The 22142-nt window shown below is 36.2% G+C and overlaps 2 protein-coding genes across 6 annotated transcripts; one reads left to right on the top strand and one right to left on the bottom strand.

The window, feature by feature from the left end:
- Positions 1-1767: 1767 nt before the first annotated feature.
- LOC111490429 (UDP-arabinose 4-epimerase 1-like) lies at positions 1768-7206 on the top strand. Of its 4 annotated transcripts, none has more exons than XM_023139044.1 (11): positions 1768-1806; positions 2745-2888; positions 3061-3185; positions 3957-4070; positions 4153-4260; positions 4360-4451; positions 5320-5461; positions 6194-6288; positions 6368-6497; positions 6589-6733; positions 6837-7206. In XM_023139044.1, exons 2-11 carry the CDS (start codon positions 2828-2830, stop codon positions 7076-7078), a joined length of 1254 nt encoding a protein of 417 aa, XP_022994812.1. In that variant the 5' UTR covers positions 1768-1806; positions 2745-2827; the 3' UTR covers positions 7079-7206. The 4 variants fall into 4 exon arrangements, with proteins under 4 accessions (XP_022994812.1, XP_022994810.1, XP_022994811.1 ...); XM_023139042.1 differs by lacking the exon at positions 1768-1806 and adding an exon at positions 2139-2250; XM_023139043.1 differs by lacking the exon at positions 1768-1806 and adding an exon at positions 2178-2250 and having other exon boundaries at positions 2706-2888.
- A 2000-nt stretch (positions 7207-9206) lies between these two features.
- Positions 9207-21879, bottom strand: LOC111490455 (probable ribose-5-phosphate isomerase 4, chloroplastic). Of its 2 annotated transcripts, none has more exons than XM_023139085.1 (9): positions 21578-21879; positions 20817-20944; positions 20139-20208; positions 18909-19013; positions 11665-11760; positions 11517-11573; positions 10648-10765; positions 10495-10561; positions 9207-9554 (listed from the first exon to the last, which is right to left on the bottom strand). In XM_023139085.1, exons 1-9 carry the CDS (start codon positions 21752-21754, stop codon positions 9485-9487), a joined length of 888 nt encoding a protein of 295 aa, XP_022994853.1. In that variant the 5' UTR covers positions 21755-21879; the 3' UTR covers positions 9207-9484. The 2 variants fall into 2 exon arrangements, with proteins under 2 accessions (XP_022994853.1, XP_022994854.1); XM_023139086.1 differs by having other exon boundaries at positions 10495-10555.
- Positions 21880-22142: the final 263 nt, after the last annotated feature.

The following is a 22142-nucleotide window of genomic DNA, read 5'->3' as shown; positions in this document are numbered from 1 at the left end:
ATGAAATTTAATGCATAATGCTGTCCTATTTTACTTTTATAGTCTTTCCAGCATTCACCGTCATTCGCGACTCGAAAAATATAAGAGTCTTAAAAAATATAAGAATAGTATGTGGCTTGACTATTTTAAGAAATACTGAGTGAGTTATGCCACTGTAGAGGTTAGTAATGCAATCACACACATAACATGATTGGGACCTATCCTTTAAAACCATACCATGGCCTTGAATTCTTTCTAGTTTCGAGCTGGGTTAGATGTGTTGTACTTCCCCATACACAATTACGCATGGACACATGGACCCACCAGACGGGCTCGTATACATACCACATCACTGGACGCTATAGAAAAAGAAAGGCCTACATGATATCTTGACGAACATAAATATCGAAGGTATGCATCCGTACTAACATAACATAACGGAGAAGTATGCCGATGCACATTACGTACATACATGCATGAAGTCTCTATGATTTTACATTCATATACATGACAATCATGTGTGTATGCATGTTTGATTCCATTAGAGAGGCCTACTTATTGAGTATTTTTAATACTCAACTTTTTTCAAAATATTTTTATTTATCTTTATTTGATTTGATGTCGAGTTAAACAAATATCTTTTTTTCCATACATTTTTATTAGTATACACGTGTTAATGACTTTAGAGAAATCGTATCGTTTCATCGCCATTTTGTGATAGACACAAGAGAAAGAGTTTGCATGTTCAAACCCTTCAAAAGAAAAATCAAATTTCAAAAGATATTTAAGGACACTATCGTTAAGAGTGAAGCGAATGAATATGTTGCGAGTAAGAAAGATTGTATCGAGAATTTTCTGAATTATTCGATACCACATTTGGTCCCGTTCCCTCCTTTACCTAAAATTCATATTGTATTCTAATATTTCTTGAGAAAAATTAACAAATCTAAAAAGTGGGTTCTCCTACGTATTAAAAAAGTTTAACCTGGTCAATCAAAACATATTTTTGAAGATAAAAATAAGCTTTCTATTAAAAAAGATTGAAAAATCTAAAAAGTGGGTTCGTCTATATATTAAAAAAAGTTTAGACTTGTCGATCCTAACATATTTTTGAAGGTAAAGAGACACTTAATACTAAAAAAGATCGACAAATCTAAAAAGTGAGTTCTCCTGTATATTAAGTAAAATTTAAATGTGTCTGATCAAAACATATTTTCGAAGATAAAAACACGTTTTATACTAAGAAAAGATCGACAAATCTAAAAAGTGGGTTCTCCTATATATTAAGAAAGATTTAAACTTGTAGATCAAAACATATTTTCGAAGATAAAATAGACGCTTAATACTCACAAAGATCGACAAATCTAAAAAGTGGGTTCTCTTATATATTAAGAAAGATTTAAACTTGTTGATCAAAATATATTTTCAAAGATAAAGACATGCTTAATACTCACAAAGATCGACAAATCTAAAAAGTGGGTTCTCCGATATATTAAAAAAGGTTTAAACTTGTCGATCAAAACATATTTCTAAAGATAAAAAGGCACTTAATATCTTGACTGAACTTATTAGTTCAATGGTTGATCGTACTTTATCATCCTAAAATCGAAAAAAAGGAAATATTTAGAATGTTTATACCTTTTCATACTAAATAAGCAAAAAAAAAAATAATAATAATAAAAATAAAAAAAAAAACCTAATAATCCAAAAAAAAAAAAAGCATCTTTCAATATTAACTCTATATGTACATAAATTATTGAAATGAACGAATGAATTTCCCCAATAAAGGAGAAGGAAAGGAAATTCAGAACTCGCATGCGCCGTGAGGTATACGCGTTAATGCAATGTGGGACATACACACAGCTCCAAACAGAATTTCACCTTCGCTTTCTTCCCTGTCTCCCTCTGTCTCCGTCTCTTCACCTTTCCCATTCATTTCATTTGGTTTCATTTACTTTCTGTTTCCATTGGCAACGTTTCTTTCAGAACCCTATGTCCACCCTCGATTAATTAAGGGAATGGTCATGGGTTTATAATCTAAGAATATACTCTCCATTAGTACGAGGCCTTTTGAGAAGTCCAAAGTAAATTTAGGAGAGTTATGCACAAAGTGGATAATATCATACTAGTATGGAAAGTCGTGTTCGTCTAACACCCACCCCCATTTTAAGTCCTCCCCTTCTCTTTTCCTCTGTTACCCACATTTTCATTTTGGTTCTTTGTGTTCTTCATCCAATTTCATTCCTCCCCTGGACTTCAATTCAATTTCTGGTGACGTTTCCCTCTGTTTTAGCTGTTTTCCTTTTCTGGATCTTGCTTGGATTGATGCAATCTGTTTTCCATTCAATTCTTGATGATTTGTTTTTGAAGATCGTTTGATTCTATGAAATGGGGTTGTTTCTATATGTGATTCTCTTCCTTTGATTCATCTGCATTTCTAGTAGGGGATTGATTTCTTTGTTTTTCTTAGTGAAAGTGCAAATGATCGGGAGATGATTGTTGTTTTTGAAGAGAAATTTCTCGTGCCTTTCGTATAATCTTAACTCAATGGATATTGATCTGTAATTTGAAATTTGGGTTCTTATTGTTAGTTTGTTTCCATTCCTGCATGGTTGGCTACTGTAGTTTGCATTATAAATCATATCAGCATCTTTGAAGTGTTTGAGATTTAGAAGTGATGATATCTTGAGGGGATCGGTTCACATTTCTGGCTGGTTTACTTGCAGAATTTAGTGATGAACTTAGTTAGAGTGTTAATTTTGCAGGATATTATACCACAGCTCCGTCCTGAACTGGATTCTTTGAGTTACTTTCGTGTAATATAACAAAAGATAGAGCGATTTCCCAAATGCTCAGTTTGAGTAGGTCGAGAAATCAATCGAGGTTCGGTAGATCGGTGTCATTTGGAGGTGAGTTTCTCTTATGCAGTGTCTTCAAAAATCGATGTACATTGTAGGTTGGCTGCATGTATGAGTGTTTGAAACTTTTAAGTTGCTTGAAAAGACATGAAAGTTGCTGCTCCTTAAGATCTTGAAGGTTATTTACTTGTTTTTTCTTACATTTACCTTCTTTTATGTATAGGTATGGATTATCCGGATCCCAAAAGGAAGAGCAATTTTGTAGGAAAGATCATTTTGGCTGCTTCACTTACAGCTATTAGTATTATTATGCTCAAGCAATCCCCAAATTTTAGCACCCCGACCCCGGTAGCTCTCGATCTCTAATGATTCTTTTATAGCTTTGTATAACTAATGACCGAGTTAGTTCCGCCATGGATTATGTTCTTTAACGTTGAAAGTCTACAATTCCTGTTGGAGGAATCTTCAGCCTTTTCACTTGTTATGTGGCATAGCATCTACTAGATCATATTTGATATGAGTCTAGCTGTCAGTCGTTTTGTGAGATCTCACATCGGTTGGAGAAGAGAACGAAACATTCTTTATAAAGGTGTGGAAACCTCTCCCTAGCAGACACATTTTAAAACCTTGAGAGGAAGCCCAAAAGGAAAAGCCCAAAGAGGACAATTTGTTCAACACTTGAGTTACATTTGACTAGAGCCATCGAACAAACTACACCCATTATTCAACACTTGAGTCACCTTTGACTACACCTTCAAGTCTCACAACGTCTTTGTTCCACACTTGAGGATTCAATTGGCATGGCTAAGTTAAGAGCATGACTCTGATACCATGTTAGAAATCATGAATCTCCACAATGGTATTAATATTGTCCACGTTCAGCATAAGGCTTCATGACTTTGCTTTTGGATTTTCCAAAGGGCCTCATACCAATAGAGATAGCATTCCTTACTTATAAACTCATGATCTTCCTCTTAATTAGCCAATGTGTGACTACTCCTCTTAAGAATCTTCAACACTTTCTTTATCGAGAAAAGACATGTCGAGAATCACCTTTTTCTAAGAGAACCATTATTTTATGCCATTTTGAAGTTGTTGTGCATGTTGTTTTCCTTACAGTTTGCAATTCATCAACCAGGAGTCACTCATGTCCTAGTAACAGGAGGTGCTGGATATATCGGTTCGCACGCTGCTCTTCGGCTATTAAAGGACTCTTACCGTGTAACAATAGTGGTATGTCCCTATAAATTTTGAAGGTTGAACCATGGTAGCCATTGGTGTTATGACCTTCATTTATGAATTCTTCCTTTGCCAGGACAACTTATCACGAGGAAATCTAGGTGCTGTAAAGGTTTTGCAAGAATTGTTTCCTGATTATGGAAGGCTTCAGTTCATCTATGCCGACTTAGGAGATGCAAAATCTGTATCCTTCCTATATGACTCTTTATGATATATATTTCTGAAGAATCCAAGTAATACCAGCTGCCTTGAACACCAATGTTGCCTTAACTGGTATGTTCAGGTCAATAAAATATTTTCAGAGAATGCTTTTGATGCTGTCATGCATTTTGCAGCAGTTGCATATGTTGGGGAAAGCACCCTGGATCCTCTGAAGTGAGTATAAACTCTTAGAATTGCCGTCTTTTTTTTTCTTTTTTGTTGATGGTCACTGGTCTCTTACTTCATCATGTAGATCGTAACGGCCCAAGCCCACCACTAGCAGATATGGTCTTATTTAGGTTTTCCCTTTCGGGCTTCCCCTCAAGCTTTCTAAAACGCGTCTGCTAGGGAGAGGTTTCCACACTTTTATAAAAAATGTTTCGTTCTTCTCCTCAACTGATGTAGGATCTCACAATTCACCTCCCTTCGGGACCCAACGTCCTCGCTGATGCTAGTTTCCTTCTCCAATCGATGTGGAACCCCCCAATCTATCTTCTTCGGGGCCTAGCGTCCTTGTTGGCACACCACCTCATGCCCACCTCCATTTGGAGCTCAACCTCCTCGCTAGCACACATCACCCAGTGTCTGGCTCTAATACCATTTGTAGCAGCTCAAGCCCACTACTAGCAGATATTGTTCTCTTTAGGCTTTTCCTTTCGGGCTTCCCCTTAAGGCTTTTAAAATGCGTCTCCTAGGGAGAGTTTTCCACACTCTTGTAAAGAATGTTTCGTTCTCCTCCCCAACTGACGTGGGATCTCATATAGATTGTGATAGAAGATTGTTTTCCTCTCCATTAGCGGATTTGATAGTTCATAAGCATATGCATACTGATACATAGCCAACATTTTATGAATTGATGGATGATGTTAAACAGTTCTTCTAAGATCATAAATCCAACTCCATTCTCCTTGTCAACCTTTTGATAGACATCTCTAAACATGAAGCTTCATTGTGGGAAAGAGAATTAGAAAACTTCTGAGCGGGGTATTTAGAAGTATTTAGAAGTAAATCATTTCTGAGCGGGGTATTTCTTGCTATGTAGGTATTATCACAATATTACTTCAAATACCTTGACAGTATTAGAATCAATGGCAGCACATGGTGTGAAGACATTGATATATTCTAGTACATGTGCCACATACGGAGAGCCAGAAAAAATGCCCATCACTGAAGAAACTCCACAGGTTCGTAACATATGCATCATCTTGTGTTCGAGGACTCATGGCTAGTTGGATTTCGTTGGTCATACTTTATTTGGTTTATGTGAGATCCCACATCGGTTGGAGAGGAGAACGAAGCATTCTTTATAAAGGTGTTGAAACCTCTCCCTAACCGACGTGTTTTGAAACCGTGAGGCTGACGGTGATGCGTAACGGGTCAAAGCGGACAATATCTACTAGCGGTGAACTTTGGCTGTTACAAATGGTATTAGAGTCAGACGCCGAGCGGTGTGCCAGTGAGGACGCTAGCCCCCTAGGGCGGTGGATTGTGAGATCCCACATTGGTTGGAGAGGAGGATGAAACATTCTTTATAAGGGTGTGGAAACCTCTCCCTAACATACATGTTTTAAAATCGTGAGGCTGGGCTGATGACGATACGTAACGGGCCAAAGCGGACAATATCTGCTAGCGGTGAACTTTGATTGTTACAAATGGTTTTAGAGTCAGACACCAGGTGGCGTGCCAGCGAGGACGCTGACCCTCAAAGAGGGTGGATTGTGAGATCCCACATCGGTTAAAGAGGAGGATGAAACATTTTTTATAAGAGTGTGGAAACCTCTCTCTAACAGATGTGTTTTAAAATCATGAGGCTGATGGCGATACGTAACGGGTATTACCGTTTATTTCTTCGACATGCTATAATTTTGGATGCAGACTGAAGTTTGGCTGATGAAAATTCATTTGTTTCATTGCAGGCCCCAATTAATCCTTATGGGAAGGCCAAGAAGATGGCAGAAGAAATCATCCTTGACTTTTCAAAAAATTCAAAGATAGCAGTCATGATCTTAAGGTTGTTCCTTTTTGCTTCTTCCTAGAACTTGCTTTCTGGAAATTACTGTATTCATGCTTCTGTGTCGAAAATCGTCCAGATACTTCAATGTCATTGGTTCCGATCCAGAGGGAAGACTTGGGGAAGCTCCTACACCTGAGCTTCGGGAGCACGGACGTATATCGGGTGCTTGTTTCGATGCTGCCCGTGGCATTATTTCCGGGATTAAGGTAATTTGCATATATTGAAAATGAAACATGTTCCAGAAATCATTGGTGTAATTATAAGATCCAGCTAAACTTTTTCTTATGATGTTTTCAGGTCAAAGGAACCGACTACAAAACACACGATGGAACATGCATACGCGATTATATCGACGTCACTGATCTCGTGGATGCTCATGTAAAAGCTCTAGAGAAAGCAACCCCTGGGAGAGTTGGAATCTACAACGTTGGGACAGGGAAAGGTTTGAAATAAATTGTTGCATTACTATACATTTTCCTTTCTATTTCCCAACAAGCAACCTAGACATGGCAAGCTGTAAGTTAGCTTTGGATGTCTTTGATCAGGCCGATCCGTGAAGGAGTTCGTTGAGGCGTGCAGGAAGGCAACTGGGGTCGACATCAAAGTCGAGTATCTCCCTCGTCGACCAGGTGACTATGCCGAAGTATTCAGCAACCCGACTAAGAGCAAGAACGAACTGAACTGGACAGCGCAACACACCGATCTTCAAGAAAGTTTACGGGTAGCGTGGAGATGGCAAAAGTCGCATCGCAATGGCTATGGGAACGCTTTGGTTATGTCTTCTTGAAGCACATTGGTACTGACTTGTGAGGATTAGTTCATTTTGGTCACATAGAAGTAGGAGAATACCATTACTACTAATATTGTTTGTACCATTTTTTGTCATGTATTGGATAGATTGGTTATTGATATGAATGCATCATGGTGGGATGGCATCTTGAATCATTGTTCTTATTTCCCTTTGAACAACGTTTTGATGGAAGCATTATTAGTAAGGATTTTGTGTTAAAAATGAATTGAAAACATTTACACTTAGAATTTATCAACTCAAAATTATAGATATGTATATCACATGTAAATATATAACTCTTTCAATGCTAAATATGTATATCCATTGAATAAATCCTTATCATCCAAATGAGATTAATAGAGCTTAGCATTGACATAGCATGGAATGTAGGTGCCATGGGATAGCCAATGCATGATTTGCAATGCCCTAAGCATTTTATGCTATATAGCAAACACGTGCATGCATCCATCTCGACTAATCTATACAAAAACTCTTTTATCGATGAAAAACATTATGAAAACATTAAGAACACGAGTTTGATTTGAATATTTGAGATTTTGAACAGAAAAAAATGATCCTTATGGCTCTCCCTTCTCTTCTTATCATTTGAGAAGAAGATTAACTTCTGCAGAGGAAGCAGTTAAAATGCCAAAAGACTCACCACTCAAATTACAGTTACAATTTCAGACCTTAATTATTTTAACTTTTTAACCATTTCACTCTAATCCCATCATCATGATTCCCATAATGCCAAAGCTCTCCTCTTTTGCACATTCCCTTACTTCCGATCCCTCCCCCTTCCCTTCTCTTCTCCTACTACTTCTCGTCTTCACCCTTCACGTCCCCACATGCCGTTTCTTCTCTTATTTCCTTTCTGCAAGCCCTTCTCTGTACTACCATTGTGCTGCTGCCCGTAGGAACTGGCTGTGCAATCCCATTGCAATATCCACTCCCAAACGGCTGCCTTCTGGTGGTTGGTCTTTACGAGTTGCGCCAATTGCCTTACTCGTGGTGGTGAGTTGGTTGACTAAGAAGGATGCGGAAGGAGTCACTGCTCGGAACTGGGGATCTTGGTGCTGTCATGTTCCGACCATCTCGGACATGAGGAAGCACAAGACGGAGGCTGAAGGAATTGGTGGTTGTACTCCTTGGGTTCTTGTGGGAATGATATTGTTACTATTCAATATGGCTCAACGGCAGGCGCTCATTCGACATTGCTTGTTTGTAAGTATGTGAACTAAGGTTCTATGGAAGGAGATAAACTCGAGAGTGTTCTCAAAGAAGCTGTTTCCTCTATCATCTTTTAGTGATTTTGTACAGTTTACAGCCTCTAATTGGAGTGCTCCGTGTCACGGTCATGCTTGTCTTGGCCACATGCCCGTTACACTCCGAAACCCTTGTCTTGTACTATTTTATCGCTTTCCTTTGACTTTCGTGTTGTATAATTTCTTTCTTGCTTTTTCTAAGAGTATAACGTTTCAACAAAATCATGTCTACACCTAGTAGACATGAAATGCCTCATAATGTACTATAGAGGGATGTAACTAGTTCTCAAATTGCCCCTACCCGAAAAGTTATATACTGTTCACGCTGTTGTTGTTGCCTTTTGCTTGCATGATATATAACACTGTTTTCAATCTCTCACTCAACCTTGCTTTCAAACTCTTTTGTCAAAATCTCTCTACCCCGCTTTCTAAAACCTTCTTCTCAAATTGGGGCCAGAGACTTGAGCATACGTTCGCCGGCCGTAAGCGATGTGATCCGAAGTTGACTTGACTCACTCACTGTTAAGAGTGAGTGCCGCACAATTGCCAAATCCACTGCCAAGAAAAAGGCGATTTTGATACTCAGCATAGGTTATTTCGTAACTACTCTAAAGAAACCATGAATCTAGATTGGAAAGTCCTTTTGTAACCCTTCCTTCATAAGAAAGGACCTTATCCCTTTGTCCCTTGGGTTGTTTTGATCTGCATTTCCCTTGTTTCTCATTAAAAAGAACGCAAGTGAATTAATCCTTCTATAAAGTATACTTGATCTAAGTAAGGAAAGAAAAGAAGTATACACCTAAAGACTGATGAACTATCTTTGTTCAATTTATGTTTTCGTGAGACCTGCAAATCAAACACACTAATCACTTGCATTACTTTATACTATAAATGATCAGACAATGTATATCAGTTTCATGTACATGCATATTGGTCGATGAGATAGACGAGTACTCTCGGATGAATGTATAGATATAGCATGACGTAAAAGGACGTCAAAACCCATAGATTCATCTAATATCAAAGGTAGAAAGTGTATTTCTTGTCATGGTTTACATAACTTCCACAAAATTTAAATTGGGACATTCGTGACTAGCAAAATTACCTGTGATGGCATTGATCTGTACACTGCAATACTCTATACCATATTCCTCTGCAGATTATCGACAATTTGCAGCCCACTTTCAGATGCAATAACTGCTGTGCAACTGTAACACACGGAAAAGTATAAGGAAGAACTCGACTTGTCAGAACTTCAATCTAGGGTGTTATTAGCAAAACAAAATGTGCATAGTGCTGAATAGTTAAGGAGGTTAGGAATAACGACTCTCCACAATAGTATGATATTGTCCATTTTGAGCTTAAGCTTTCGTGGTTTTGCTTTGGGCTTCTCCAAAAGACCTCATACCAATGGAGATGTATTCCTTACTTATAAACTCATTATCATCCCCTTAATTAGTTGATGTGGGACTCCCGCCCAACAATCCTCCCCTCGAACAAGGTACACCATAGAGCCTCCCTTGAGGCCAATGAAGTCCTCCAATAGTCTTCCAATTAAGGCTCGATTCCTTTCTTTGGAGCCCTCATGCTTTGTTCGACACTTGAATCATTTTTTTACAACATTTTCGAGGTTTACAACTTCTTTGTTCTACATTTGAGGATTTTATTGACATGGCTAAGCTAAGGGCATGACTCTAATACCATATTAGGAATTACGACTCTCCACAATGATATGATATTGTCAACTTTGAGCTTAAGCTCTCATGGTTTTGCTTTGGGCTTCCCCAAGAGACCTCATACCAATGGAATACCAATGGAGATGTATTCCTTACTTATAAACCATTATCATCCTCTTAATTAGTCAATTGAGACTCCTGCCCAACAATCCTCAACAAAAGACATGTGAGGGCTAACCGAGGAAGATAATTCCTAAGAAAATGAATGTGGAATGGAGTATAATTCACAAGTATTGTTTTTCTGCTATGAATAATATCAATTCGACAAAGTAAATTTGTTGAACTTGAAGCAGATGGAAGAATAATTCTGAAAATGGAATAAGCCATAAGGTATGCAGACATCCAATGCGTAGAACCAAGCAAGAGGAATTTCATTTTAGCAAAAAGAAAAGCAACTGAGAGAAATACTGACGGAAACTTAGAAATGACTCCATGATCTACAATTCCATCGATCTGCTCAAGACTTTCTGCCACTGCAGCTGCAAATGCATTTCATGTGCTTAGAAACTATTTCATGTCATCTATGAAGAAATGAAAGTAGAGCCTAGAACAAATCATCACGCACCCAGACTTGATATTGGAGATGTAAATATGACATCCAGAATGTTATGCCCTTCTCTAGTGACAAATGGAAAGTCGCCCCCAAGGGGACCCGCATGCCCAATTGATGGCCTCCTCCATACCTTAACGTGGAAAATTTGATGTCATGGCAAAGCTTAATAATCTAACATAGAACTATTAAAATAACTAAATGAATAATTATTTGTGTTTTCCCCAGTAAATAATGATGCTTAGAAACCAAAGGTTACCAAGCCATACTGAAGACATGTTTATGATTGACATCTCTCGTTCATTTCTTTTCCAAATAAAATTACTATATTACTTTTCCTGAATAAGGACCTTTTTTGATTTTTCGCGCTCATGGAAGATCCGTCTTAAAAGATACACAGCTAATGACAAAGAAAAACAAACAAATCATTATTTCATGTGTTGAGCATAGTTAAAGCGACCATGCAATGCATAGATTCACAAAGAGTGATTCGAAATTGAAATAAAAATATAAGAGAGAACAAAATCAATATTTCAATATGTTTAGCATATGTAAATAGAACATGCTACCTTTATATTGTCCTGTTAGATCTGCAATTAACCCTGCGCACACTTTTGAATTCATCATTTGTTTAAGCTTGATTTTGTAATGTACAAAGTTACAATTTACAAACATTTGATCATCTTTGTCACAAATTACATTAATTGGTATAGCATTCATCAAAAAGAAAAAAGAAACTATACTGAGCATGGTGCGTAAGCAGGTCAAACTAACGAGTTTGGCTTTCTGAGCTACATGGGTAAATAATAAAATCAAGCGATTCCACTTGGTAAAAGCAGGGTAAAGTTTGACAAAATTGTAATATCCGTCAGTAAAAAGCTTACCTCGGCATCCCCTAAAAAGAGATCATCAATTTCTTCTGCAGTTTGCATCCAATTAAGCTGAAAATAAATTTCAGTGTTTCTTCATTAGCTATCTGATAGTCTATGTCATATATAAGCCATGCTATAGATGATATTGATGTCTTCTCACAGAATTCACTAGAACTGGAATAGAACCCTCGGGCCCACCCATATATTGGCTATCTTTTACCATGAATGCAAGCTGGTTCGAAGCATTTAATATATACTGCAAATAAATGAAAAACAAGAGAAAAAGAATAAGAAAATAGATGATCACGAAATGATATTTTCTCATTAATTGTGATCAACAGTAGCCCTATATATAGGCTTACTGTAAATACAAAATAAACAGAATTACATATGAAAGGTAGAAGTAACTACCGTTATCACCAGTAAACTAAGTATTAACAGACGTTGAGATATGATTCAAAGTATTCAAAAAGAATATATGTTTTGAAGTAGTTGAGATATGATTCAAATATTCAAAGAGATTTTAGGAAATTGGGAGTAGATTTGAATTTATCTATATTTCCATAATTGACTAATTTTGGTATGAGAGCCAGGTTCCTTCAACACAAACCAAAAATGGCAGTAGCTGGTTTTTTTCCTCTGCAAAGTTATTACCAATCTTTAATGGTGAGAAATATGAGTGGCGGAGCATCAAGATGAAGACCTTGCTCACATCGCAAGAGCTATGGGACTTGGTGGAGCACGGGTTGGTTGATCTATTAGAACCCACAATAGAAGAAAAGGAGAGACTAAGAGAAACCAAGAAAAACGATGACAAGGCTCTATTCACTATTCAGCAAGCAGTTCATGAGACTATCTTTTCACGAATTGCAGCAGCAACCACATCAAAGCAGGCATGGTCAATTCTACTGAAGAGTTTCTAGGAGATTCAAAGGTCATGACAGTGAAATTGCAATCTCTAAGACGTGATTTTGAAACTCTACTCATGACGAATGGCGAATCAATTGTTGCAAAGGTGTTGAGAACCTTGACTCCAAAGTTTGAACATGTGGTGGCTGCCATAGAAGAAGCTAAGAATCTATCCAAACTCTCAATTGATATACTGATGGGCTCGCTTCAGACTCATGAGGCAAGAATCAATAGATCATCAGAAAGGAACAAGAAAAGGCACTACAAGTGAAGGAGACAACCAACAACGAAAGAGAAAATATTCATTTAGTAGGCAGAGGTAGAAGTCGTGGAAGAAGAGGATTTCGCAGCTTCCATGGTGGTCGCAGTAACAGGGGTAGATGGAGAAGTGATGGACAGAGACAATTCAATGAACAAAGGAATGTCATACAATGTTACTATTGCAGAAGGTATGGGCACACAAAATCTGATTGTTGGTATAAAAATCAACGAATGAATTTTGCAGCAGAGAATGAAGAAGAAGAAGAAAAGCTGTTTAGGGCGTGCATGGATACTAATCCGAAAAAAGGTGACTTATGGTTTGTTGATAGCGGATGCTCGAACCATATGACAAGAACCAAATCCTTATTTAAAGAGCTTGATGAGACGCAAAAAATTAAGGTGCAACTTGGAAATACAAAAGAGATGCAAGTTGAAGGAAAAAGTACAGTGAAAGTCGAAACCAGTTATGGTAAGATAAAACAATTAGATAATGTTCAATTTGTACCTGATTTAGGGTACCATTTATTATTGATGACCAGAGGACATTTCATTCTATTTGATAACAACACATGTGTCATTACACATAAGAAATCATGCCATAAAGTTCAAATTGTCATGACTCAACATTATGTCATCTCAAATATGGACATCTTCATATGAACGGCCTGAAAACACTCAAGGATAAAGGTATGGTTTTCGGATTACCAAGAATTGATTCAACTAATTTATGTAAAGGATGCATTTATGACAAGCAGACTAGGAAGTCCTTTCCTGTTGGAAAAGTTAAAAGAGTTTCACATTGTCTAGAACTAATTCATGCTGATTTGGGCTAATGCAAACGAAGTACTTGGGTGGGAGTATATACTTTTACTATTCATTGATGACTATAGTCGCATGAACTGGGTTTACTTCCTACAACATAAATCAGAAACTTTTTAGAAGTTCCAAATTTTTAAAGCTTTGGTTCTCCACCATAGTGGCTGTCACATTAAAGTTCTTCACACAGACAGAGGTGGCGAGTTCATATCTAAAGAGTTCAATCTGTTTTGTGAAGAAGAGAGCATCCAAAGGGAGTTAACAGCTCCCTACACTCCAGAACAAAATGGAATCGCTAAACGAAAAATCGAACTATTGTAGAGATGGCAAGTATGTTACAAGCAAGGAGACTTCCAACCCAATTTTGGGCAGAAGCTGTAGCAACATCTGTTTATTTATTAAACATCTAGCATGGAAGAACACCATCTGTAAGTTATTTACGAATCTTTGGTTGTGTTGCTTATGCTTTTGAAACATCCTCAAATACGTCAAAAGCTTAATGAAAAATTTGAAAATGCATTTTCATTGGCTATTGTACTCAATCAAAGGCATATAAATTATACAACCCCATTAGTGAAAAGATTTTAGTTAGAAGGGATAATATTTAATGAAAATGGATTGGAGTAAAGCACAGGAGCAGCAAAAGATTACAGTTTCCCCAAATGAAGAGACAAGGGTCAACTCCAGTACATCTCCCAGTGCATCCACTACAACACAAAATGTGTCAAATTCATCATCTTCAGCATCACTGAATAGCAATTCTTCTCTTGAAGAACTTTCGAATGAGACACCTCCAAACTTTAGCTAATATCATGTCAATTTGCTCTTACTATTTCAGGCCCTATGAATTATGAAGAAGCAACTGAAAAAGAAACTGGAAGAAAGTCATGGCAGTAGAGATGCAGTCCGTTAAGAAAAATGGAACATGGGATATGGTTGACTTGTCAAACGAAAAGTTCTATGGAGATTTACATGGGACATGCAGCCCATTGTGATGGCCTGTTTATCGGTTTGATGGAGATTTACAAGAAGAGGTCTATGTAACACCGCCATAGAGATTCATAAAGGAAGACAAAGAAACAAAGGTATACAAGCTGATACAAACATTGTACAGGTTAAAGCAGACATACTTACGAAGGCTTTGTCAAAAGAAAAGTTTTGTACTTGACATCTGCAACTTTGAATCAAGAGGGAGTGCAATTTTGAATCAAGGGGGAGTGCAACTTTGAATCAAGGGGGAGTGTTGAGATATGATTCAAAGTATTCAAAATGAAGATATGATTGAAAGTAGTTGAGATATGATTCAAAGTAGTTGAGATATGATTCAAAGTAGTTGAGATATGATTCAAATATTCAAACTACCGAGATTTTAGGAGATTATTAGTAGATTTGAATTTATCTAGATTTCCATAATTGACTATTTCTGGTCCAGTGTATAAGCCTATAAATACTGGAATTGTGTAACCCTTAAAGTATGGAGTCAAAAAACAATAATAAAGCACGGCAACTTTGATCTCTTTTATCTTTTCTTATCTCTTTCTCTATCCCCTTCCCCAACATTGATAACCAAAGTAGAACAGTAACCCTATATAAAGGAATTGATGGTTCAATTTTTTATTGTGAAAGTTGCATCTTAGCGAAGAATCATTGTCGTGTCATGTATCCCTAATGCTATGATGAATGATACTAAAGGTTCAAGTAACCATTCTGTATCTGATATGTCTAATCTCAATATTCCTATAACCCATAGAAAATGTATTCGTAATAATACCAAATATCCTATTGCAACCTATCTTTCTTACCATATATTGTCTCGTAATCACATATCTTTACCTCCATTATTTCTTCTAAGGAATATACAAGAGGCCCAAAATGATCCGAATTAGAATTTAGTAGTTAATCGAAGAGATGAATGCTTTCAAGCAAAACTGCACATGGAAGATATTAGAACTACCAAAAGATAAGAAAACAATAGGTTATACATGGGTATTTACTATGAAGTGCAAAGTTGGTGGTAACATTGAAAGACATAAAGTCACCTTAGTTGCTAAAGCCTTGACACAAACCTATGAAATAAACTGTCAAGAAACATTTGCTCCATTGCTAAGATTAACTCTATTAGAGTGCTCTTATATATTGTTGATAATTCAGATTGGTCGCTTTATCAGCTTAGTCAAAAATGCATTGCTCAACGGTGATCTTGAAGAGGAGGCATTTATGGACTTACCACCAAAATTTGAAGTGGATTTTGCCGTTTACAAAATATACAAATTCAAGAAACCTTCCTAAACAGATCAATTTATGAATTTTTAGAACCAAGCAGATCATACTATTTTCTATAGATACACTAAAAATGACAAAATGGTGGTTATAATAGTGTATGTTGACGATACATTCTTACAAGTAATGATTTGGTTGGACTGAACAATTTGAAGAAAAAACTTGCAAATGAATTACAAACCAACGACTTGAAATTTTGAAGTATTTCCTAGGGATGGAATTTATCCGGTAAAAGAAAAGGTAACTATTTCAATCAAAGGAAACATAATATTGATATACTTGAAGAGATAGACTTACTTGGTTGTGGGATCATAGAAACTCCTATTGAACCAAATTTAAAAATGCAAGCAGCAACAAAGGAAGAAGAAAAGATAAGGAAAAATACCAAATACTTGTGGAAAGACTTATTTACTAATCTCAACTCATCCAACTATTGCTTTTGCATTTAGTACGTGATATGGAATCAACTCAAGGGAAAGTTTTGGAACGGAATACCTTGATGATCAAGATCAAGAGGTTTAATTAATACCATTTGAATGACTCTAGCATGCAAGTTCTAAATACAAGAATTTGCAAAGTAAGAGCTTAGCTCTCAACAAAGCTAAAATAGGAACTCTATTTTTTTCCATTCCAAAATCAGTAACATGAATGACTATTTATAGCCTTTAAAATAAACCTTATAATAATCCACGGTAATTGAAAGGTTATAAATTTCATGGTCATCAATACCATAATGCCCACTAACTCATTGTAACTTATAATTTAAAGACAATTCTCTAAAATTTTCTTAAATCTAAACTATCCATGGTATGATTAAGACACTCTTTCGTATTAGTATGGTAAGTCAATTCATACATGGCTTAGGACCAACTCATTTTGAGGCAGTTTATAGGATCCTAAAATATTTGAAAGGAACTCCAAAAAAGACATACTTTTTAAGAAACATGGCCACTTCCATGATGAAATGTACACTAATGTTGATTAGGCTAATAGTACTACAAATAGAAGATCTACTTCAACCTTTTGGTTATTGCTCCTTTATCGGACGAAATCTAGTTACTAATCAAAGTGAAAAATAAAGTGTGGTAGCTAGAAGTAGAGCTGAAGTAGAAGTCAAGGCTTTACCTCATTGTAATTGTGAAGGTATTTCCATAAAAAGACTACCGGAAGGATTGAAATTCAGTCAAATGACGCCTCTGTGTGTTTTTTGTAATAATAAGACAATCCTCTCCATAACTCACTATCAACTTCTTCATAATACGACAAAACATATGGAAGTTGATAAACACTTAATAAAGGAAAAGGTTGATACTAGAGTGATATGTATTCTCTATCTTCCCTACAAGAGAGCAAATTGCTAACGAACAGAGGAACTTCCAAAGTTATGATTGGTTGTAATTATATTGTAATAATGTATGTAAGTTTTTTTCGTTTTATGTTTTAGGGTTTTCTCCTACTTAAGATAGGTTTCTTGTAATCTTTATGAAGAAGAAATAGACAAGTACTCAGGTCATATTTTATTGGTATGATAAAGTATCGTCTGGTTGATGGATGAATACCGCATAAGATGACTTTCTTGAGTCAATAACATCGGATACACCTTTGGAAGAGAGGAGTTAGTATCAGATAAACAGAGATAACAAATCAGATAACGGGCCTAACCTAGCCAAAATGTGCATAACGTGATTGTCATGAGAGATTTTTCGTCCAACATCTATTAAGGAGTCAACCAGATTCTTGATCTTGGTAAAGTATTCTTGAAGAGTGAGAGTACCTTTCTTCATCGTCTCAAGCTTCGATTTCAATTCCATAGCCCTAGCCAACTTTTTCACAGAATAGCAAACATTAAAAATTTACCAAACCTCACGAGCCGTTTTACAATCCAGCATTTCAGTTGATAAAGTATTCGACATTGATCCAATATCCATGTTGTGATTAAAGCTTCCTGCTGAATCCATTGCTAATATGTGGTATGATTAAATCGTCAAATGCAATACATTTGGGCAGAATGTCACGGATTTCATCAACAAAATTCTCCAATCCATGACCTCAAAGTACCATTAACACTTGAAATTTCCATAACAGGAAGTTTTCTTCATCTAATTCGACAGTAGAAGACTTTTTCATTGGACTAGTAACCTTTGAAGGTGAAGAAGAGTTGAGAAGCTTAGAATAACTTAATGAATCGAAGAAGAATCCATGGGAACGTAAAAGAAATCGGATCTAGACTGTTGTTAGAACTACGATGCTCTGATACCATCATAAGTATTTGACATGAGAAAAAATGAGAAAATAGAGATGATCACGAGATAATCATTTCTCAGTAATTGTGATAAAAGTAGTAGTAGCCCTGGATATGGGCTTACTGTGAATACAAAATAAAAAGAATTACATATGAAAAGTAACTACAGCTGTAACCAATAAACTAAGTATTTAACAGACTTTATAACCAGAGTATAGTGAGCTCTCGTAACATAGGAAATGAACATGGTTCAAGCGTTTACTTCAGCTTGCTTGAAAGCTTCATCCTGGTGTTCTCTGTCCTAATATTTTGCGGCTTTTCTATAAATGATATTTACGTACATTGAGATGTTTTTATCTTCTATTAGTCTTTATTATTTTTTTTTTACTTGTGGTGTTTGTATCTTTTAGCATGTCTCTTTTCATTCCTTTAATGAAAAGTTTCATTTCTTGTTCAAATAAATATGTTCTAGGCCTTGTGGGTTCAAGTCTTCACATGACATTGACACCAAATTGTTGTTGTACAATAAAAATCAAAATTGTTTTCGATAAATATAAATAATCAAACCTTCTAGACTCCAAGTTGTTGGAGTCTGCAGGTTTAAGTCTTCACATGATACTGACACCAAATTGTTGTTGTACATTAAAAACCAAAGTTGTCACCGATAAATATACATGATTGGATCTTTCAGACTCTAGGATCTTTTCCCTGCTATAGATGAAAAAACATGAGCCCCTGATTTAGGAACTTTTGAAAATGGTAGAACATGCAAGCAGGAGCTTTAGATTTGTTGTGGGTTTATTTATTGTATGTCCTTGTTTTCATTTCATTTCTTCTCAATGAGCTTAGTTTTTTATGAAAGAAAAAAATTGATAGGACAGACAGATTTTATTCACCTTCTCCTGGATTATTGAATCTTCCACTTGCGGTTTCCTATGCCCAATGACAGCAATCAGTGTTCCTTCTTCCATAATATCAGCATCATCAAATGAAAAATCAATCTACAAAACAACAAACTTATTGTTACTTGACTGAGGTCTAACATAAAAAATAATACAATACAAACCAAAAAGTAAAAAAATGATTAAAATATAAAAAATCGGGGAAACGAGAACGATACTTTCATTTACAGTATTGAGTTCATAATATTGATCTAGGTTAGGTTATGGACCAATAAAAAAATGATTTTTATATTTGAAACCCATTAGAAAGAAGGGACAGTAGAAATCATACAGAAATGATAGACTCGAAGGCCTTGAAAATGCTATGAGGTGTTCGAAAATGGTTGAAGTTAGTTGAATAGGAGGATCACTATGACTATAGCCGTTGGTAAATTTACCAAAGACGAAAATGATTTATTTGATGTTATGGATGACTGGTTACGGAGGGACCGTTTCGTTTTTGTAGAGCTTTCCATCTTTAATGCCCAAAATCCATAGAATAATAATTAAAATTCAATTATTCATTATTAGGGACTTCGTAACACCTCATTGATTTATTTTTTTTAATATTCCGTGCGTGTCTAGGTCCTAATTGGGTTCACAACAGTTATTTATTTTTTATCCACAAGGAATCAGAGTTCTTATGAGAACCTCTGGGGTCACAAAGGCTCAGCAATCTGTGCCAATATCATTAATACACCCCAATGACAAAGAAGCATCAAACAAACATGAGGAGACTCTAGAATGGAGATGCATTCCTTACTTATAACTCATGATCATTCCCTAAATTAGCCAATATGGGACTCCCTCCTAACAATCCTCAAACTATTGACATGGCTCTAATACCATATTAGGAATCATGGATCTCCACAATGGGTATGATATTATCCACTTTGAGTATAAGCTCTCATGGTTTTGCTTTGGGCATAATATTATCCACTTTGAGCATAAGCTCTCATGGCTTTACCTTCCCCAAAAGGTCTCATACCAATGGAGATGTATTTCTTACTTATAAACCTGTGATCATTCCCTAAATTAGCCAATGTGGGACTCCCTCCCAACAATCCTTCACATCGTCTACCCTTTAAATATTTTCCCATCATAACTAAACTTAGAGACAACCTTGGATTCAAAAAGTACTCCAGTAAAGAGCATAATTAATTAAGAATTGAATGTTTAGCTCACTTGAGAACTATCATTGAACTGGTCTAGTGGAATTCCTGCCTTGGCAGCTTCACTCGCACTTGTTATGGACCTGTATCAAGCCAAGGAAACTGACATGGTGCGTTAAGAAAGAAAGGTACATAGAAACTCATTTTGTCTTTCAGAAATATAGCATAGTGCGTTAAGAATGGTAAGTTACATATAAGAAAGTCACTGACTTCTAAATTATAAATATAATTACAACTATTATCGAAGTCATTTTGCCTTTCACAAATATATTCAACAAGTTGGAAGTCATCAACTGGTGAATATGGAGACATAGTTGGCATTCAAAATCTCAAAGTAAAATAGGACTGCATAAAATTTAATAACAACCAAATAGTTGGAATTTGGTGTAAAGAATCCCAAATTGGCTTTTGGCCTAACATCTCCAATGCTTTCAAGAGATATTCACTGTAAACCTCGTTTAACTTTATAATTCTAAGGGTGAACTTTCAACGCAAAACAGGTCTTGGGAAGGAGATTTTAATTATTTCCAAAAATGTTTCTTTCACATCAATCCTATCCAGTGTCGATAAGAAAAACAAGTACGACTACAAATTGCCAATTGTTGTAATGTTCAGATTGGAATTAGGCCGATGATGAAACCAAGCATTTAGTATCAGACATCATCAATGAATTCAGAGGATAGTAACTCACATGGGTATCCCGACTATATCTTTCAAAGCACCTGTTCGAAGCAACCGGCCAAGATACCCAATGGCCATGCCAGAAGCTTGACCAGACCCCAAGCCAATAACCATTCCACTTTTTACGTATGCATCCACCTAGAATTACAAAGACTCGCAGCAGTCATTTTCCTCCAGAACATACCCTCTAATTAATTAACAAAAGCATTTTCGAAATCAGATCACATAGAGATCAAATTATCACAAAACAAAAACTATCGACTCTTCCAAATACTTCAATTTAGACTATCTACAATCATTCCCCTCGTACACTTTTAAAGATTTCTCAATCTTGGGTTTTGCTCCTATCTCAAACCGGAAGTCTCTCTTTCAGCCAGATTACACAAAGGTGCAAGAAGAGTAATGTACAATTTTTCTGCCAACTCGAACAAACTCAATGGCCGAACTCTCATTCATTCATAGAAAGATTCCGATGCTAACACTTGGCTCATAACCATACCTTTCATTACTTATAAGAGCGATGAATCCCGGTCTCTCTGCTTCTCCCATTTTTATCATACCTATTTGCTCTGATTAGTTCGCCAGTTCACATGCTAGGTAAAATCACACACAAAAAATGCAAAAAAAGCAAAAAAAACGCTGCGCCTTACAGTCACATTACAGGAAGTATCCTAAAACAGAGAGCTCAGACATTTCTTTTACCAGAACGAGTAGAATACAAGAACACTATAAGAAAAAAAAAAAAAAAATGCTCGTTACTTGAAACCATACAGTATGCTTGGCTGCTTGAAGAAGAGGAGATCCATCGGCAAGAACGGAGGTTGAGGCAGAAATTCTGAAGCAATTTCTTCGGAGTTTGATCTTGGGGCGAAACTTGCGCAAAAGAATGGATTTGGAGGAGCATGTGCAGGGAGGAGCTGAAAGCGAAGCGGCCATGCCCACTCTCATTCGTCTTCTCTGCCACTGCCAAGAACTTCGTCAGTTCAGATTGAAGCAATGGAGTGGATAAGGAGGGTAGAGGTAGAGGCTTAGTGACAAGTATGGCACTTGTTTGGGGCCTCACCGTTCATGCCTTGATTTATTTATATTTTATTTGAATCAACACTAAATTAATTAAAATAATTTTAATTCTCTCTATAAAAATCTTTTTATTAATATTTTTAAACTTATTAAAAATATTCTTAATCATAATTTTAAGGAAAATTAATATTTTTAAACTTAGATGAAATTATTAATATTTGTTTAAAAATACTAATATTCTTTTTAGATATTTAAAAAATAACTTTGAAATATTCTTAAACCTTTTTAAAACTTTTTTAAAATTTGAAAAACATTT

This window comes from Cucurbita maxima, unplaced genomic scaffold (genome assembly GCF_002738345.1).
Source record: "Cucurbita maxima cultivar Rimu unplaced genomic scaffold, Cmax_1.0 Cma_Scf00015, whole genome shotgun sequence".
Lineage (NCBI taxonomy): Eukaryota > Viridiplantae > Streptophyta > Magnoliopsida > Cucurbitales > Cucurbitaceae > Cucurbita > Cucurbita maxima.
Note: the sequence above shows the minus strand (reverse complement) of the source record. Positions and strands in the feature narration are given on the sequence as shown.